General features: G+C 50.4%; 1 protein-coding gene across 1 annotated transcript in view; it reads left to right on the top strand.

Annotated features, from left to right (window-relative positions):
* Positions 1-541: 541 nt before the first annotated feature.
* DNAH5 (dynein axonemal heavy chain 5) overlaps positions 542-20924 on the top strand; it is a 95514-nt gene continuing 75131 nt past the window's right edge. Inside the window, exons 1-6 of the mRNA XM_078606740.1 lie at positions 542-716; positions 16087-16221; positions 17106-17190; positions 17680-17831; positions 18403-18657; positions 19189-19326. Of these exons, the coding sequence (XP_078462866.1) occupies positions 708-716; positions 16087-16221; positions 17106-17190; positions 17680-17831; positions 18403-18657; positions 19189-19326 (774 nt within the window). The 5' untranslated portion in view covers positions 542-707. The remainder of the gene's footprint in view (positions 717-16086; positions 16222-17105; positions 17191-17679; positions 17832-18402; positions 18658-19188; positions 19327-20924) is intronic.

Below are 20924 nucleotides of genomic sequence, written 5' to 3'. Positions count from 1 at the left end.
TCAACGGAAACCTCTTCACACCCCGTCGGTCATACTGCACCATGCTGCTCAATGCGGATCAGTGAAGGAGGGTGCCAAGACCGTTTCAGATACCACTCACCACTGATGTTAGCTATGGCTGGGAATCATACTCTTTCTAGATTTGAATCATACTCTTGTTACTGGGTTCACAACCCACTGCGCCAACAAACCACCCCCGAACCCACACTTTACCTCACCAAAAACAATCTTCAGTACGCACACACATAAACATACACGGCACAAACATGCGTGTTGGCGTGGCATACATGCCGTTTGCGCACACTCGCGCGCACACACATGCACGCGTGTTGCTTTCAAAGACGCCTACGGAGCGGCGGGGTGCAGACGTTGTTTTGTGAGTGACCGCCGACCGTGCAGTTGTTAATAATCGGTGCAGCGGGGCGGTTAAGACTCCCTTTGCCAGGGGCCACGTCGCTCTCCCTGAGTATACAGCCGCTGTTTGCGCCCGTTGAGCGTCCAGAGGGCTGGACGTCACTGCCGTCCCCCTTTGCGTCTCCTCGCCGTTGGACGAACGAGCCGGCGTGCAAAGCGGAGATCGGTGGGGATTGGCGGCGTTGGGGCGCGGGGTGTCAGGGCGGCTCTCGGCAGGGACCGGTCTGCTCGCCGGTCACCGGCTTGAGACGCGCTGTCCGAGACGGGAGACGGCTGCGGTGCGAGCGAGCGCGATGCAGAATGTAAGTTGCTGCGTTTGGAGCGGTGATCGAGAAAGCGAGTTCGTAAATGTGACTGGGACATTTTTGCCGTTCGGTGAGGTTCATTTTTGCATGTATTTTGTTATCAGGGTGGATATCTCAAGAAGTAGACACAATTGTGGATGTATGAATCAGTAGGCAGAGAGTGCTGATTTTGGAATGGTGCGTCGTGTTGTAAGCATTGAACTTTGACCTTCTAATTTAAGTTCTGCTGCCTCTCCAACAGAAAAAAAAATCACTAATGTCTGGGTGATCAGCCTGGGGCTGAATACATAGGGAGGCAGAAAGAGACTTCCTGTCGCGGTGAGGAAAATTATAATTTGAGACGATCTGTCCCATGGGTAGAGGTTTTATAATCATGTTTTTTTTTCTTCCAAAGTTAAATATCCAATTGTGCTTTCACATCGTGTCATTAGATCAAATGCCCATTTGGAACTCTCACAGAGCACTATGGATAGGTATGTTGAACTTCTTTCATACCGTACGTAGCCAACCGTGCTAATCGGGGGTGAGGGGAAGGAGCAGTGCATCATTCTGTGTGATCGAGATCTGTCAGAATAAGATATCAAAGAACTGCTTCTGAGATAACTTGAAGTGATCTTTCATCTACAAATTAGGGTTGTGCGCTTTCACACACACCTTACTATAGAAATGTATCACGTGGCATTCAAAAAAATGTATTGGGTTTTTTTCTTCTTCTCAGAAATGTAATTTAGTCACATTAATTTAAAAACCACATTGTGACCGGGCTAAGACTATTAACCCAGTTTAATCACAGGCTGTTACTGCCTAGGTTCAAGCTTAGGACCTCAGCGCTGCTGGCTTTGTACCCGGACTCGTGAGCCACGCAGACACCTCTTGTAATAATGTTGTATTTTATGAGACCGTTGCGTTTACCGGATCTAGCCCAGAAGGAAAGTGGATTCATTTTTTGCACCTCGTTTTGCACGAGTGCCAGGTTGTCACATTACAGCTAAATTAACCGCCACAGCCCCGCGGGGTATTTGGCGGCCAGTGGTAGTGTGGCTGCTACGGTTGTGGCAGCGCGGCTGCACGCACCGGTGATCAGGGACGGTGCTCACGGGGCCAGGAATCCCAGACGCAAGGTTTTGTGACATTTCATGGACTACGTGATATCGTGAGTTGATGTCCGCGTGCGTTTGTGTAAATTTGCCTTTAATTTGTGTTACACGCGATGCAAATACTAACGTGGTTTAAAGTCTATATGCCCCGAACAATGCCTTTTGCTCAAATGGTGCCAGGTCTATGGATCGTTCTGCCTGATCGTATCAGGGCATCGACAAGTTTGAAAGCAATTCAAGAACACACTGAAGGCTAACTTCTTTCAAAGCATTCCTTATTAACAATGGATTGTGCATTGTATAAGGACACAGATGGATACAGATTGTTTACTTCGTTGTATTTTGTTTGAATGGGTTTTTATATCCGCATAGTAAGTGTAGTTTGTTGTGTTTATAGATCCCTGGGCATTTGGTTCATTTTGTATGCGCTTCGATATGTAATGACTGACATACGAGGCGCATTCAAAATACCTTATGAACTAAAACAGATCAACGCATTCGTCAACAATTAGTGTGGCCTTCAAATAAAAATGTAATTAATCGGTGACGTTTTGGGCAATGACCTTTTGCAGATGAGCCATTGCCTGAAAAATTACATATTTATATACTTCTTTTAAGGCCACGGTGTTGTTGACGAATATGTTGAGATGTTTTTGTTTGTTAATTGTGCGTGTGCACCACTGCCAACGCAGCAGCATCACCAAATAATTTCTTTACATTCAAAATATTAAACGTTAATGATAATAATGCACGATAATAAATCCTACATACGTAACGTGTGTACGAATACAGGCAACTGTATATAATTTCACTGGGGTAGCATCTATTCGTGTAAACGGTTTCTGTGAGCTGAACACACCGATTAGCACCTCCGATTAACACGGTTGGCTACATACGGTGCGAAAGACGTTCAACATACATATACACAAGAATCGTTTATACCCATCCTGGCAATAAAACAGGCGTTTAGATGTTCAAATTCCAAAGAGATACCTATTACAAGGCATCAGGTGTGCTTGGCTGTCTCTGGTGTAGTCCAATCAGTTTCAAAGACAATACATTTATTATCAGAGCATGTTTGTTTGAAAGTTTTGCCACAAGTACGTGTGGTTAATGCAGACTTGATGCCTTGCAAACGGTATCTGTTTAATGTTTGAATATCTTAACGCCTGAATTATTGCTCAGAAGGCTAAAGCCTCTTCTTACTTTTTAACAATTTTCATACTGGCAAAAATGCCCCATAGATAATACATATACATATATATAAGTATACACTTCAATTTATGCAATCGCCTGTAACATCATCACCATCATGAATGGTCCGTATCCCATAAATCATCCGCTGGCTTGTGTTTACCGGCCATCGCTAGGTTTCCGCAAAGAAGCAATCTCGCTGTGCAAACACGCGGTGCCTCTGCGTGTGTGGGACGTGGGAGCGTGCCAAGCAAGGGAAGGGGGGTGGTGTGTTTGGGGGCTTGGGGGGGCTGAGAAGTGTGGGGGGGGGAGAAGTGGCAGTGGCTACAGTTTCTAGGTGCTCAGGTGGTGCCAGGGTCGGCAACCTTTCAAAGAAGAAAGAGGCAATTTTTATTCTTGTTTTTTTGTCTTTGACCAAAATAGTTGGAGAGCCGCCATCAATGTGCAGAGCTCCTTGTACACAAACACAGCAGGTATACAGCAGACGGACAAACAAATTCTGGCTTAAATAAACAAAAGAGGTGATGGAATAAACCGCGTCTATTTAGTTCCCCACCCCCCTTCTTCGTTATTATTTTACAATACAGTTTGACTGTTGTACATTTTGTCGTCACCAAGACATTCCAGAGTGACCCATTCACTGCCACATTTAATAACTTATCTTTACGTTAAATAACGTTTAAGATTTACTTTTTATATTTCTAAAAGGCTGCCCGCAAGGGGGCAGCCAAAGAGCCTCAAGGGGGCAGCCAAAGAGCCACGAGGGGGCAGCCAAAGAGTCACGAGGGGGCAGCCAAAGAGTCACGAGGGGGCAGCCAAAGAGTCAGAAGGGGGCAGCCAAAGAGTCACGAGGGGGCAGCCAAAGAGTCACGAGGGGGCAGCCAAAGAGTCACGAGGGGGCAGCCAAAGAGCCACAAGGGGGCAGCCAAAGAGCCGCCATGCGACTCCGAAGCCTCAGGTTTCCGACCCCGTTGCCCCAGAGGGACACGGGTCACAGAGGTCAGGGCAGTGGAGGCGCGTGAGCGCTGTCCCTTTACAGCGGCGTGGCTAACTGTTGGCATGGCTCCCCTTTGAGACAGCTTGTGGGGCTGGGTAGGAGTTTTATATTCCCCGGGCGATCAGATCTCAATTCTAGATTTGAAGTTTTCGTGACTGCAAGGATCCATCACCTACGTGACTTTACCGAAAGAACCAAAGATCAGATCTCAAGATTAGTTTCTGTCAAAGTCATCATCGCCATAAAAACTCGACATGTTCATCAGTGCCACTGTGGCGTTAAAGAAAGGCGTATATAAACAGCGACGTTTTTGGAAATTACCACTATTTCATAGCGCACATGGCTATTTCATATTTTTTTCTTTTAGAGCCACGGTGTTATTGATGGAACATGTTGAGTGTTTTTGTTATTTGTGCTTGTACACCACTGCCAATGCAGGGACACCAAATAATGTGTATGATCATCATTATGATCATCATGATCGAACATACCGAGCAAATGTATTAGTTTTGTGTGAGGAAGTACTGCTGATTCCTAGTGACAGTCATCATCGCCACCTCCCGCGTTCTGTCATCGCGATTATAGCATTGGCACCAGTTTGGAAACGTGATGGAATTTTTTACGCGCTAAAACAAACAGGAATGTCGAGCCAATATTGCTGGGGCGACGTTTCAATAGCATCTGGCCGTGAGATCAATGTTAGGTTTCGATTTCTTAGCCCTGGACTGGGAGGATACTGCACGAGCAATTGTGGTGCTCGTTAAGCGGTAGCGATCGCTCGTGGCGTTCATTTTATACGTGGAGAGACAGAGACATACGAGGGAGGCGTTGCGATCTGCTAATCTGTGTTGTTGCTTATATTCTCCACAACGACGCTGACGCTTTGTTAGTTTGTGTCTCGTGTAATTGGGTCTCCCTCGTGTGCGCGGGCGGCACGTTTCTTCAAATCTCATGTCAAGCGCACACACGTGCACACACACAGGCACACACACACAGGCACGCGCACACACACACACGCGCTCTCGCTCGACAAACATTTGCGTCATTGGCAAACGGACGCTTAAGACGACGACGACGACTTAAACATCCATCCTCGTTTTCAACCGTGTGTTTCTGGAGGTGCACACGCATGCTCAGACTTGAGTTGAGCAATAAAGAAGGAAAACAATCTGCGCAATAAAGGAACCGCGGCGGCTTCCTTTGCACCCAGGAGTGTTTCGGCTCTCGCTGGTAACCGAGCGGTTGCGCGCTAGGGTGTGTCAGCTTTGTTTGGCTGACTCAGTGTTGTATGGCACGTGTTGCCACGAGAGCCCGGGCTTCTCCCGGCACCGTGTGCGGCGTTGATCAGCACAAGCCACCGCCACCACCACCGACACCACCCATGACCACCACTGCAATCACTCGCCGCTGCTGCTGCTGACAAAACCACATATGCCGCCACTTCCACTTATCACCAGTACCACCACCACTGCCATCGTCGTTACCGCTGCCACCACCACCATTGTGACCAATGCTGTCACCCCCGCCACCGTCGTGACCATTACCATGAACAACACCACCACATGACCACCACCACTACCACTGCCATCGCCACCGCTACCAACTCTGCCATCGTCAATACCGCTGCTACCCCTCGCCACCACTGACACAGCCAACACCACTGCCACCGTCTCCTCCACAGTTGTCACCGCCTCAAACACTGCAACTGCCACTATCACTGCCACCACCACTTGCACTCTTATCATCATTTCTACTGCTACTATCACTGCTAATACTGCCACAAATCATTACCACCAACACAGCCACCACTCACTACCACCACCGTCACCATCACAACCACCATCATTTTGACTGCCACGTTCATTGTGACCACTGCCATTGCCACCACTTATCAAGTGACAGAGGCAGCCACCACCACCATGTCACCACTGCTACCCCATGTGTCATTGCGGCAGGAGCTTCTCCCCGTTTCAAATGATTTACAGCCTGAGCCACCGCGTCTTTAATTTTTCATAGTAGGTCATTGCCGCTGCCCATTAGCAGGGCACACACAATGGGAAGGTGTGAACAGGTGTGGTCAGTGGCTGTCAGAGGCAGTAACTCGATCCGTCAGAGACGACATCCCTTCTTGCTTTCGCCCCTCGCCAGAGGGCAGCACAGGCTTGGCATATGGAGGAGCAGGTGAACAGGGCGGGAGGTGGGATGGTCAATTGCCACTGCGTTGTAAGTGCTGTGGCTCAAAGAGGGTGTAAGACTGGTGGCACAGCGGGCAAAAATTGGTCAGAGGGCCCAATTTCATTCATTGTTCATAATCAACGTTTTTGTACCAGTGTGCAACAGTGGCGAGATGTTAACCACCTCGCCTGTTATACAGGAGGTTATGGGTTCGATCCTGACCCAGACGCTTGCTGTATATTTGGAGTTTCGCCCTTTGATCGCGTGAATTTTTCTCCGAGTCCTACGGGTTTTCCCTCCACATTTAGAAACATACGCAACTTTGTTGAGCTATCATTTGTGGCAAGGTCGCTTCTGAAAAAGAGCTGTAGAGCTGAGTGGGCCTTACCTGGAAAAATAAAAAAAATAGTTAGGTCTTTAGTTTAACCATGCTATGCCAGTAGTGGGCTTTTAAAATATTTATTAAAACAGACCATAATTAAATTCCCCCCACTTTGAAGTTGTCTCACCTGGCCATGGGGGAATCACTTTGTGATCAGGGTTAGGCAATGTACATTCGAAAATTGGAGATTCTTGACTGGAGCACTTGCTTTTTTATGCACGAATATAAAAAGTATAAACTTTTTTTTTTCAGAATAATATATTTAAATGTATAATCGGTATAACTGTGCACCACACCCTGCATCAGAGAACTTCCCCCCGAAGATGATGTCACAAAACGACTTCTTAAGTCACTTTAACAGACCTCTTCTTCCACATTAGGGGACACCTTTTGTGTACCCTGCAAAGGCAACTTAATCTCGTGTCAATAAAACTGCGGGGTTTTGTTTCAATTCCGAGAGCCGGAATATGCTGTTTGACTCGGCCAAAACATCAACTCCTTCCTCTTGCTCGGGACACCGGATGATTCACCAGTGGCTGGAACGCCGATTCAAACCTCGTTTCTTCGCTGGACTGTTGAGTGCCATGATGAACCCCCTCTGAGCAACCCGGCAAACCCTCGAAGTGGGAGGAGGTTCTTGAACGACCGTGGCAGTCGCTGACCTGCAAGTGACCCCCCCCCCGTTGCTTGCTAAAAACATTCAGTGAACCATTTCTGGCCCAGATAACTCAACATTGCCATCGCCGCTGCCGCCCACACAAATTAGCCCTTGCGTGTCGATGTGGTGGTGCAGTTCGTGGTGTAATACTGGTAGGAACCTCCTGGTTACACCAGCCCACAGGGGATTATTGTGTCCGTCCGTCATGCAGGGAGGGGCTGGGTGGGGAGGGAGGGGCTGGGTGGGGAGGGAGGGGAGGGTAGGGAGGGAGGGGCTGGGTGGGGAGGGTGGTGAGGGGCTGGGTGGGGAGGGTTGTGGAGGGGCTTGGTGGGGAGGGGCTGGGTGGGGAGGGTGGGGCTGGGTGGGGGGTGGGAGGGGTGGGGCTGGGTGGGGAGGGGCTGGTCACCCCGTGTTGCCCTTATAAAACTCAACGTTTAACCTACTCACAGTCGGGCATATTTGCGGAATACACCACGCCGCCGTTGACCCTGGCCATTGACCGAGCAACCCAACGTTCCTGCCAGCTCCCTCCGCAGGAATGTGTTTAATGTTTTCCCCATTCTGTTTGTGTCATAAAGAGTCGCTGTTCAACCGGCACAATATTCAGACAGACAGAGAGAGAGAGCGCCACACCGTGGATTGCTGTTTGTTTGTCAGACGCGGACAAACACACGGAATCAACTTGGCGGCAGGATTCAAATCAAAACTGCGGCTGGATTATATCCTGCTAACTTAATTTGTATGAAGTAACCGTCGAGATGATGTAAATTTGCCGGTTGATCACCTCAAACGCAGCACTTTGCCACAGTACCGAAATAATAGTTATTTTAAAAAAAATTGTCGCTCATTTCTGAACGGCATATTCCCCATTTAGCCTGCTTCGTTGAAGCTCCTATTGATTGGAATGAGGAAACCCTTTCCCCCCTACCCCACACCTTTCCTTAACACAATGACAACCTACAAGACAAAACACTCGTTAAATCGTGCCCGTTTCCATCACGACGGAAGTGTGCGCGTGTGTGTGCGTGTGTGTGCGCGTATTTGTGCGCGCGTGTGTGTGCGCGTGTGTGCGTGTGTGTGCGCGTGTGTGTGCGCGCGTGTGTGTGCGTGTGTGTGCGTGTGTGTGCGCGTATTTGTGTGCGCGCGTGTGTGTGCGTGTGCGCGTGTGTGTGCGCGCGTTGCTGTGTTGATGCCTTCGCTGCTTGCGAAAGGAGCCGGCTCCCCGCACGAGCGTTATCAGTGCTGCAGCTGAGCCTCCTGTTGACGCACGCCCTGGCTCTGACCTTGCTAAGCTGCATCACGAGACGTACGCGCTCGCTCGTGCGTGTGTGTGTGTGTACGTGCGGTGGGGAGCGGTAGTGTAGCGGTTAGCGCGCTGCGCCATGAACCTGGCGCCCACAGTTCGATTCCCGTTCACGGCCCACACCGGTGACGATTATCAGAACCGGTCCTGGGCCTTCCCTAGGTCGACTCAGCCTCAAATTAGTACCTGGTGCGATGTGTAAACTTCGCCACTAGGGAGACAAAGGCGGTCGGGCGTGGTGTTGGCCACCCACCCCTTCGTGTGCCGTTACGGCCTTCATAGGTGCTCGCTAAAAGCACTTGCCCCAACAATCTGTTAAGGCTATACGGGGGATCTTTGTTTGTACGTTGAACTCCTTTTGTCGCACCGTACGTAGCCAACCGTCCTCATCGGAGATGCGGGAATGTGGTCGCGTTAAGACGCTAAGAGATGATGAGGGCGCAGCCCTGCAATCCTTACTCGTGCCACTGCTGGCAGAAGGGGATCCACAGGAGAGCCTTACTAGATAGCTTTTGGTCTACTCTTCCACACTGGACAGTCATCTTGTGGGTGGGGGGGGCGGTGGCGGGATTTAAGAAACTTGCATTATTGTCGCATTGAATCCAACTGACATGACAATGAATTAATTCAAAGTGTTTTGTAATGTACACGAGATAGCTGGTCCTTTGCTCTTCTTAGCACGTATTATGGAATGGCCCGCAGAGGAGATATCGGAGAACAACTTCTGAGTTCCTTTAAAGTGACCTCTGATCCACACCCTAAGTGCTGCTGCACCTTTCCTCTGCCTCTCCCACTGTAGAATGTTTTCCACGTGGTAGTCAATGGTAAAATCCTTAATTCTCAGAGATGGCAAAACTCAGCGAAAAACACAACTTCAACATTACAGTTGTTTGGGTTTCTCATAATTGCTATTTGGGTTATATCGCTTCTATACAAAGACAAATTGTATCGTACGCCCTCCTCGTATGTATGTGTGTATGTATGTATGTTTGTTGAACTTCTTTCGCACCGTACATTGCCAACCGCACCCCGCACCTCCTCCACCCGGCACAGCCAAACAAATCAAGTTGTAACTTGAACAAAACTTGCCCATTATTGATCGTTTTCAAGAAAACCATTTGCCTTGAAGACAATCCCCTTCAGCATTTGACGATTGCTTTATGACGAGCCGAGTGTTTGGATGTCATCGTGCCGAACAACCCGGAGCCACACAGCATACAACCGTCAACACCGGTGCAGTGGTGCGATCCGTGCAGCGTTCAAAACCACTTGGCCACATTTTGGCTTAGCCCCAACGCAACAACGGGGCAACCGTACCCCCCCCGCCTCCTCGTCATCTTCGTGGTGTAGCCGTGCCTCTGGGCGACCACACACAGATGGGAGATGGAGCGCGTGGCCCCTTACACCGCCGAGTGCCACGGTTCGTTCTTTGCGCGGACAAAGCGGGACAAGGCGACGGGGGTAGCCCACCCGTCACCCCTGCCGCTGCGGGGCTTTGTGTCCGGGAGGTTGGTGGAGTTGTCCAAAGGATGGAATTTATTGCCGATTGGCGGGGGTGCGGGGTAGCTGTGGGGGGTGGTGGTGGTGAGTGGGGGTGGTGTTGGAAGGCGGTGGAGGAGGACGAGGAGGAGGAGGGTGAGAGAGCGGCGCTGGGCGTGCGACATTCGCTGGGTCACGCGAACGTGCGCTCCGAGAAATCCGTCACGGCGCAGCGGCCGCGTTCTTCGGACAGCGACGACGGCTTCGACGAAAAAAAGCGACGGCAAAATAATTTTCAGTTTGACGTCAAAGTTATTTCGGCCCGGGGCGGTCCTCCGCCAATCTCTGCGGGGAAAGCCGTCGCTAACACAGCGCGATTATAAGCGGTACATTTATTCGCGAAGTGAAACATTATTCGGGGTTGTCAGCCCTGAGCTGGGGTGGTTTGGGTTGGGGAGGTGCCTTTTGCTGAGCTGCGAGTCACAGAGAGAGAGGGGGGGCGGCGGTGAGCGGAATTGCGAGCGCGAGGCGACCCTGAGCGGTGACGATTCCTGTGAGTCGTGGCTCGAGGGGGGCCATGGCACTGGTGGAGCTGGGCCGTCGCCGGGGGAGAGGCGAGAGCATGCAGACGGTCATTCCCAACAGCCAGATCACGGCCTACAAAGTAGGGATGCACCCCCCTCCCCTTCCCAGGCGGACAGCGTTGGCTGTCTTTGGGTCGTGTCGCGGTGTGTTTTTGTTGCTGTTTTGTTGTTTGCCATGAAGTATTGTGTACTCTTAGGTGATTGTGTTTTCATAGTGGCCAGGTTTTTGGGTCACCCGTTGAGGCAATTATCCAGTTAAATGCTCAATTGATATACCAGCTGCTGAGGTTTTCTTGAGTTGGTCAGTGGTCTATTACCGTAGGTTTCACATTTGTGTCTGATGCATGACGTTTTTTGCATTTACCGTGCAAGTACTGCATTGTCGTTTATGCAACCAACTGCCCTGTATTTGTGTTGGCGGATTGACATCTCCATGTATCCGTGTAAAGACATTTCTTAAAGAGACATTTGCACAAATAGCCTGGCTCAGTGGTGGTTTGCCGGTTGCACAAAGCACCCTAAATAATCTACCTCCGGCTTCACTTGAACCATTTTAAATGGCCGGTAGAGTGAATTCCACTCAGGATGTTTTGGGCCACCGACCCCAGGAATGTAGCTGCTCATCTGATGCCTGCCTCACTGGCGTCTATGAATCTAGAATGACTGCTCTGATATCAGCATACCTGTCAACCCATACGGTTTACCTGTGTTCTTGTACAGGGAAATTGAGTTTTCAGGTCCATACGGCGTACAGCCGTTTCAATACGGGCAAAAAAACGTCTATTTGTTTGTGTTTCTCCCTTGTGATGTGACTTTGTAGAATGAACGTTGAGATTTATAAGGGCACGGGGTGACCAACAAGGTCTGAATTGCTCTGTAATAAGGTGGGGCACTGGTACGGGCTTGACAGGTTTGTATCATAAACTGTCTCTAGGGATGCAGCGTCAAGCAACATTTGAAGTATCTAGCCTGTGGATATATCTAGGTAATAAAACACTGATCAGCATCTCCCATTAAAAAAGTTTAACTGCTGGTCTCAATGGACTTTCATCGTACTTCAGTATAATTTGCAGCAGTGCAGTAATGTATTGCTGAATGAAGGCCTACTGTGTCAATTGTAGGACTTGTTTGACCATACTTCACCACGCGGGTAGATTGATGAATGGGGGGAGGCCCAGGGCTGGTTTAGAGTATGAAAAGTAGACAGTCATTCTAGATTTGAAGTTTTCGTGACTGCAAGGATCCATACTCTTTGGTTCTTTCGGTAAAGTCACGTAGGTGAAAAAAATAAGAATGCAAATAAAAAATAGAAATAACTAAAATAAATCACGATGTTTCGGAAGCAACACAAGCTTCCCTCATCAGGTGGGACAACCACTACAGTAATTTTGTTTCTTGCTGTGGTTGTCCCACCTGATGATGGAAGCTTGTGTTGCTTCCGAAACGTCGTGATTTAATTTAGTTATTTTTATTTTTTATTCTTTTTTTCACCTACGTCACTTTACCGAAAGAACCAAAGAGTATAGACATTCATTAATGTACATTTGTGTTGTAACTTTCTGACCCGCTGCTACTACACATCTGGGGTAAAATAGCTTCATAGCTCATCGGATTTCTCCAGGATAAATACAGAATCTGATTCTGCACGGTAATGTTGTGCAATATACAACACTATTATAATGTATTCTTCTTCAGTGAATCACATTAATCCACAGGAAATGAATGGATGAATGATTCCTGAGACTCTTGCATTCCGCCCGCTCTTCAGGTGCAGGATTATGAGGGCCACTCAGAAACGTTTTCTGAGCGAGATGCTAAAAAAGCGAACGCTGCCCTAATGGAAGGCTCACTTCAAAGCCCCATCTCAGTGGGGCCAATCCCGCGTGTCAAGGAACACGGCGACCACCGCGGAGTTGTCGGCTTCTGCATCGACAAGTCAATACAAAATATTGGGTATCTTGACGTACGCGCATTCAACACGAATAATATGTTTAGAAATTCAAACGGTGTCCTGCGTACAGGAGCATCTGAAGACGCTGTACGAGGCAACCACTCAAATGCAAACTGCATGAAACGTAAAAAATAAACCCCAACGAAAATAAACAAAAATGCGAGTAGGGCGGATTGAGCAGCGGTGTGATGTGCCACCCGTACACCGTCTCACCCGCTGTAGCCTCCACGCTATCAGAATCAGACTAGGACTTTGTTAATTCCCCTGGCAAGGCCCCATGGAGCTAAGCAGCTTTGTTACAAGGACGGCCACAGCCCAAGACTGTCGGCAGTGGCGGCAGTGCAGAATCAGATTATTTATTTATACTGGAGGAATCCGATGAGCTATGAAGCTCTTTTTCACAGATGTCCAGTAGGGGCGGGTAAGAATGTTATAACACCAAACAAGCAGATCATTGCGGGGTGCAGGGAACCTGCGAACCGACAAGGAGCAAAACACAACAGCAGCTCCCCCCCCCCCACAGCTATATAATCCCTCGTCACAGCCATCTCTTAGGCATAATTCAGCGATTGTTTCTTTACTGTGTTTGTCCCCACCTGAGGACGGACGCTTGTGTTGTGCCCGAAACGTCGTGATTTAATTTAGTTGTTTTCATTTTATTTCATTTTTACCTACGTGACTATACCGACAAAACCAAAGGGTATGGATCCTTGCAGTCACGAAAACTTCAAATCTAGAATTATTTACACACAACCCACGCCAGAACTCACCGCAAACAGGATCAACAAAAATCCTTGTCACAGACTTGCAAGGAAATTATCCGTGTGCACAGCCTCATACATAATGGAGCTTGGTCGTAGCGTTCGTAGCAATAGTGGCAGAGGTGATCGTGCAGCGTGGCTTTAACACACGTGATATATGTGCTGCGACGTTTACTAAGCGTGGGAAGTGCTGTAGTGGCAAAGAGGAATGGGAGGGGGTGACGATTTGGATGTATGTGGAATTGTGGTTCATGTGACGAGAGTGTCCTGATATTAATGATGCCATTGTAAGAATTGTTTTTATTAATTGCCTTGTCTTCCAGTGCGTTGCTCGCAATACTACACGTGTATGTCACAAACAGCAAGGAGAGAGGACATTCCCATTGTACTAAACTAAAAATAAACTATTTTATTTTATTTTAGCAGTGAAGACCCACTGAGCTGTATACGGTAGCTCTTTTTCACAAGTGACCTGGCCACAAATGATAGCTCAACAAAGTGGCCTATTATGTGGACATTAATATCAGCCAAACAATCGAACCCAGGGCTCGCCAACCTGTAGCTCCAGAGCTGCATGCGGCTCTTTAAGGACTATTTCGTGACATTATTTACTGAGGACCGTCTCATTCACGTGCATTGCGGCTCTGAAATATCGTGTTTTAAAACCGACTTTGAAACAAAAAAAATGACAGCTCTTTTTATTTCGCTTGCCGACCCCTGCTCTCAACGCACGGCTCTCCGCTGACCAGGTCCTATTGAGATCACGTGTGCTGATAAACCCTCACCCTGCAACGGGGACATTGACTGGGAATTTGCATCCACGACGAGAAGCCGACCGTGCTGAAGAGCCGCGAGTGCCTCCGGATTGCTCCGTCGTTCGGCGCTGGTTCGGCACACTTGAGTGCCTAAACACCGGAGCATTGCCTTTCTCAAGGCACCGCCCGGCAATCCACTCACACTCGCTGCGCGTAATCGACCCCCCCACCACCACCCCCGCTCTCTCTCGCGCTTCGCTGGCGCCTTCGCACGTGAAGCCCTCGTTATCGCAAACAAGAACCCCGGAGATTTTGGGCGTCTTGTTTGAACGATTGAAATGCTCACGTTTATTTAATTGCCACTCCGGTCACTGCGCAGGCAGCGGTCTGAGTAGTGGTCACTGCTACCGATACTGACATAGAGGCCAGTGTGTGCATACTCTTTGGTTTTTTCGGTAAAGTCACGGAGGTGAAAACAAAATAAAATATAAATGAAACAACTAAATTAAATCACGAAGTTTCGGAAGCAACACAAGCATCCGTCATCAGGTGTGACTGCTCCAGCAAAATTACTGTTGCGTATGAAGAGAGCTATTTAGAGACACATGTCCATATATATTATACAGTAGTTTTGCTGGAGCTGTCACACCTGGTGACGGATGCTTGTGTTGCTTCCGGAACGTCGTGATTTAATTTAGTTGTTTATTTGTATTTTATTTTGTTTTCACCAACGTGACTTCACCTAAAAACCAAAGAGTATGGATCCTTGCAGTCACGAAAACTTCAAATCCAGTGTGTGCATGTTGTGTGCGCGTGAGATGTGTGTTCAACGTGTGAATTACTGCTGAACCGGGTGTGTGGGCGATGTGTGCCAATGCCACAAAACATACATTAACAATCTACAGTGTCTGGAAGTATTTAATTTGCAAGAGACATTATTGTTGTTATTAATCATACTGCGAGTTTATTTATAGTTGCGTGAGACTGAAATAATTGAATATATATTATGACATTTTTTGTGCCCTCGGTGACCGTGCTGAGACCATTTAACTCTGTACACTTGAGAACCCAATTTAAACTCGGGTTCTTAGCAGCGCCGGCTCGGTAGCACTCCACGACACGGTTCATTGTGATCTGCGTAAAACTCTCAGCCGCATCGCTTGGCCCATGGTTCCTTGCGCTGGTGGCAGTGAGCTTGTGAGCCTCTGCCTGATCTTGATACTGCACACTGGGCATGCATACACCCGTCCTTTTGGCAATTTTTTTCGTCTGTCCATCAATCCACCTGTCTGTCCATCCATCCATTCATTCGTCCGCCCATCTGTATGTCCATATGTATGTTGTCGGACAGTTTCATGGTCTGACGCGTGTTGTGACGGGAGAGAAAGCGGCCGGTGAGCTGCTGCCGAGCGTTTGTCGATAACAAAAGCCGCCCGTGCCACCCCAGTGAAAAGACCACGCAGCTCAGGGTGATTTGTTTCACCCTGGAACGCAGCCACGACGGCTACGGCAGTGACGTGGCAATGTTTTACGGCTGCCCGGTCCGAACGCCAAGTTTTCACTGTTGTTTAGAAATAAGAGTGAATTTTAAATGTGTGCCCAGGCCTGGCTCAATGAGAGTATGTATGTTGTACTTCTTTCGCACCATACGTAGCCAGCCGTGCTAATCAGTGGTAATGGTTGTGTTCTTGTCCTGGCTGTAAATTGTTTCGTGTTTGCCTCCGTGCGGTTGTTTATGTTCGCGTGTCACCGTGCGTAGTCTTCTTCCGATGTCGATTTATGGGTGTGCATGCATCCGCGCGGGGTCTGTGTGTGAGTCTGCTTGTGGGTAAATGATGGGGCGGCGAACCCGACGACCTGAGTTCGATGCCCGCCAATGGATAACATGAGTGAAGATACCTGAATCAGTACTGGGTCCCCCCCTTAGTCGATTCAGCCTTAAATGAACGCCTACATAACTGCCCGCCAACAGAACCCGCCCCAACAGCCCGTGTAGGCTACATCGGCTGATCCCTGCCTTTGCGTGCGCAGCAAAAGCTAAAGGAGGAGCGCGATGCCAAGCGGGCGCAGATGGACGGGCGGCACGAGCACGTGCTCGCCGTGGTCGCCTCCTGCCTGGGCCTCGAGTGCTCGGACGTCGAGGAGGCCGTGCTGGACGGCACTCAGGTGAGGCTGGCGCCGTGCGGCCCGATGGGGCAATGCGGGAAACGCGTCGGCGGCGACGTTAATATAAAACGAGCTCCGTCGCTCGGCATGGGGCTGCGCGGACGAGCCGTGAGTGCGCGCCGAGGTCATACCAGGCGTGCACGCACCCGGCAGTCGGGTCAGTGCAAATGAATATCGGTTCCCTCCCCATGTATTTGTTTTGCGTCAGGATGTGTGGCCAATTGCAATACAGAGGGTTTAGGAAGTGGGAGGACACCAGAGTACCCAGGCGACCAGCCCCGCACTTAATTGACCGTTGACCCTCGTAAGCGCCGTCGATATTGCGCGGTTCATGCTGCTGATCATCGTAGCGAGGGGTCGACGGCAATCAACCAATCAATTTCAAACTCGTAACCCGCCGTAATTGAGCGAAAGCCGAGACGGGAGCGTGGATGGCAGTGAACCAGACTGGACGTGAGGGGCGCTGGACATAAGAATTGTTGTTTTAATATGTGGGCTTAAAAACGCCGTTCATCGTGGTTGACCGGACGTCAGCAGGCAGCGCTGTTCCTGACCATCGAGGCCGCCGATGAGGAGCTCCATTCTGCCGACTTCAGCCGAGTTTGGTTTTACACTCAGCAGGTCCCTTCCTTGGCGAGTGTAGATTGCATGGGGGTGGTGGTGGTGGTGAATATGGGAGGATGACGTCGCTCGGGGAAGTTGTTGGTTGGCCGGTTGTCTGGTGGCCCTTTTTGTTGACATCCGTCGTGTCGAGGATTGGCTCAAAAGCACGAACAATTGACCAACTAAAAAAAAAACATTTTACCAGGTAAGTCCCACTGACCCTTATAGCGCTTTTTCAAATGCGACCTGACCACAAATGAAAGCTCATCCCCTCTGTGCAGATTGACAGGATGGAGCGGTTCTTTGTGAGTGGGGGGACCCCCCACCTCATGTTCTTCTACCAGGATGCAGAGCACGGGGACGCAGGTGAGGTCGGGCAGCGCGAGTGTGAGCAGTGGGGTAGTGGTGAGTGATCATTCGGGGGTGCGTGTGTGTGTGTGATAGCGAAATTCGGTAAATATGTTGGTAAGAATGGTGAGTAACAAGGAGGACGCTGTGTATTGAATGGCATAGGGTGTGCGCAATGGTGAGGATGAGTGTGTTAGTGTCATTTGGTATCATGTTGGTTGTGAGGATTGTGAGCATGTTGGTGAGGATAGTGAGCATATTGTAGACGATGGTGTTAATGATGACGAACATTTTTGAGGATGGTGATCAATGAGCAGGATTGGTGAGTGGGTGCATCAGGATGGTGGTAATTTTTGTGGTGAGTGTGATCGTATGTTGGCGGTGGAGGCCGGTGAGTATATTCCTGGCGAGGATGGCGAGTATCTGGCAGGGCAGCGAATCTGTCAGTGAGCGTGGCGAGCGACGATCGTGGCGGTGAGCGGCGCTCTCGCCCCCGTGTCTCGCCAGTGCCGAGCTCGCTGACGGCCGCGCTGTCTGCGCGTGCGCGGAGGCCGCGCGTCTTCGTGACGGACGGCGTGGACTGCGCGCTACACGGGGCGTGCGTCGCCTTCGTACGCCCTCACCCCGACCGAGCCATAACCATCGACAACGTGCACAAGGTGCCCCACGCCCGGCGCCGGTGGTGCGAGCAGCGGCGGCTTAGTAGTTGACGCACTGCGCTACGATCCTCTGCGCGGTGTAATGAGTCCCAGCTTCCCACTGGGCGTACGCGTGCGTGTGTAAGTGCACGTTCCTCTGTGTGTGTGGGGAGCGGTGCTCTCTAACAGCACTTGCCCCTACAGTCTGTTATGTCTATATGGGGGATCTTTGTCGTGTTTTTGTCTTGTGGGGAGCGTTAGTGCAATGGTTAGCGTGTTGCGCTACGAACCCCGGTGAGCCGAGTTCAATTCCCGCTCACAACAAATAACAGTGGCATATATCTGAACCAGTCCTGGGCCTCCCTTAGATCGACTCAGCCTTGAATGAGTACCTGGTGTGGTGTGTTGGCCTGCATAGCTGTTCGCTAACAACACTTGCTCCGACTCTCTGTCAAGGCTATATGGGGGGTCTTTGTCTCTGGTGGTGGTGGTGGTGTTGGCGGTAGCCTCCTCCTGTCCCTCTAACCCCGTGGGCTGCCTTGCCCCCCTACGACACTAACCCACCGGCCGCCACCGGTCGCGCCGTCGCCAGGAGGTGAGCGTGAGCATGCTGGACGTCGGTGACGCCGGACTGCTCGGCGCCCTGGAGGAGCTGCTCACGCAAGTCTTCCTGCCGGCATTGCGGAGCCAGGGGCAGGCACCGGCCCAGGGGCAAGGGCATGGCCAAGGGCAGGGCCAGAATGAGTCTGACGGCGTTCACGTGGCCGCCGCTCGGCTGAAGCTCGCCGGTGCCTTGGACAACTTCGTGGGGGTGCTCTCCGGAGCCCAGGCCAGCCTGGCAGAGAAGGTGACTTGACGCACGTGATGCATGCGCAGGGGGGGGGGGGGGGGGTGATGAGGAACTCGTCCTGCCCGCACCCTGAAATTGAATGGGGCCACTGTTTGATTGCGGAACTGATCGTTTGTGGCAGCCGACTGTGATTAAAGTGGGTGCTGCGGGTTAACCGTCTCAGTCTGGTGACCAATTACCTCACCCATCACGTAAAAAAAACATCATAATTTGGTTAAATTCCGCCTCTGAGAATAAAAAATACCATGTGAGGAACAATGTTTAAAGACCCGACTGTTTGGGTTTCTGGCCATGGCTAACATCAATTCTGAGGAGTGATTTCTAAACCGGTCCTGATCCTCCCCTAGGTCGACTCAGCCATAAACCGAGTACCTGGTGGTGTTTGTAAACATCGCCACTAGGGAGACAAAGGCGGCCGGGCGTGGTGCTGGCCACCATTCGTGTACACTCGCAGCTCTTGCCCCGACAGCCTGTCCAGGCTACATGGCGGATCTTGATCCCTCTCCGTCTCCCCGCCGCCGCCGCCAGGTGGTGCTGAAGCCGTGCTCCACGTACGACCTGCGTGGCGTGAGCAGCCCCGGCGACTTCGCGGCGGTGGCGAGCAGCAGCGAGAGCCTGGAGCGGGTGGAGGCGTGCGTGCGCGTGTGGCTCAAGCAGATCGAGCAGGTGAAGTCGCCGGTGCCCCCACCCCGCCCCCCCACAGCTCCCAAGATCCCCCCCCCTCCCCCCGCGACTATTAGGTGTGTGTAACCGTTACTATTACTGTTAACAAATATTAATCTAAAACTATTTCTCTTTTACCAGGTAAGGCCCACTGAGCTACGTAGCTGTTTTTTCAGAAGCGACCTGTCCATAAATGATAGCTCAACGAAGTGGCTTATTGCGTGGAAATGTATAGCAGCCACATCCTCTAAATGCACGTTGATTTATAAATGTCGAGGGAAAAACCGGAGGACCCGGAGCAAAAACCATGCGACCCATGGGGAGAGAGACATGCAAACTCCAATTGTACAGCTGTCAGGGTCCCACGCCCTCCTGCATACCAGGCGAGGTAGTTAACATCTCGCCACCATGCTGAGGTCGATCTCAAATGGAAAGGAAACGCATACTCTGCGATTGTTTGCTCGCACAACCGGTTGCACGAGGGCCTCCTCTATAGAGGTAGCTCTGGAGAGCTCCACTTGGGAGTGTTCACACTTTACCCCACCACGCGCGACTTGTCGATCGACTGACTGTTGCGCCCATTCATGCTGCTGGGTGCAGAGAGGCGGTGGGTTGTAGGCGGGGGCATGGAGATTGAACAATCTCACACCGCTGTTTCAATTGTTGTGCCTGCTGGGAGACTGAACCGGCGACCTCAGTCCAGTGCGCGCCTTAACCCTTGAGAAGCACAGAAGCATCCATTTACGCAGATACGAAAATGAAAACATTCTTTGGCACGTGTCGTGATGGGTACTGCAAGATCCGACCATGTCCGGTCCAGTGCTTGCCTAGCTGCATTGGCTTCTGGTTGCCGAACGAACACATTTTTAGGTCGCACTCATTACACACAAAGTGCTTGCCACAAATGAACCACAATACCTTGCTGATCTCGTCAAGGAGCATAAACCATCACGCGAACTCTGGGCATCCTCGCAGCGGATTTTGGTGAACTATTGAACGAAAAAGGTCACTGCATCACGCACTTTCAAATGTGCTTCTGCGGCCGTCTGGAACGCTCTTTCTTCCGATATTAGGAAGCGACTGTAGAAATGCACTTTAAAATATAGATTGTAAACTAATTTCTTTAGAACTGCTTTTTGTGTTTAGTTTGTTGTCCTTCTCCCGCACCTCCAATAAGTACGGTTGGCTACGTACAGTGCGAAATAAGTTCAACATACATACAAAGACAAAGATTCCCTGTATAGCCTTAACAGACTGTTGGAGCAAGTGCTGTTAGCAAGCACCTTTGAAGGCTGGCACGGCACATGTGGGGGTAGGCGGCCAGCACCACGCCCGGCCGCCTTTGTCTCCTCAGTGGAGATGTTTACACATCACACAAGGTACTCATTTGAGGTTGAGTGTACCTAGGGGAGGCCCAGGACCGATAATAAAAATCGTTACTTGTGTTGGCCATGAGCTGGAATTGAACTCGGTCACCGGGTTCATCACAGCTTGCTAACCGTTGCACTACCGCTCACCAAAACTTACATACAGATGCACACGCGTGTGGCTTTGAGAGAATCGCTCAACGACCCCCTGTCCCCCCGTGCCTGCCCGCCGCG

Source organism: Lampetra planeri, chromosome 26 (genome assembly GCF_965212315.1).
Source record: "Lampetra planeri chromosome 26, kcLamPlan1.2.h2, whole genome shotgun sequence".
Lineage (NCBI taxonomy): Eukaryota > Metazoa > Chordata > Hyperoartia > Petromyzontiformes > Petromyzontidae > Lampetra > Lampetra planeri.
This window is presented reverse-complemented; position numbering and strand designations above follow the sequence as displayed.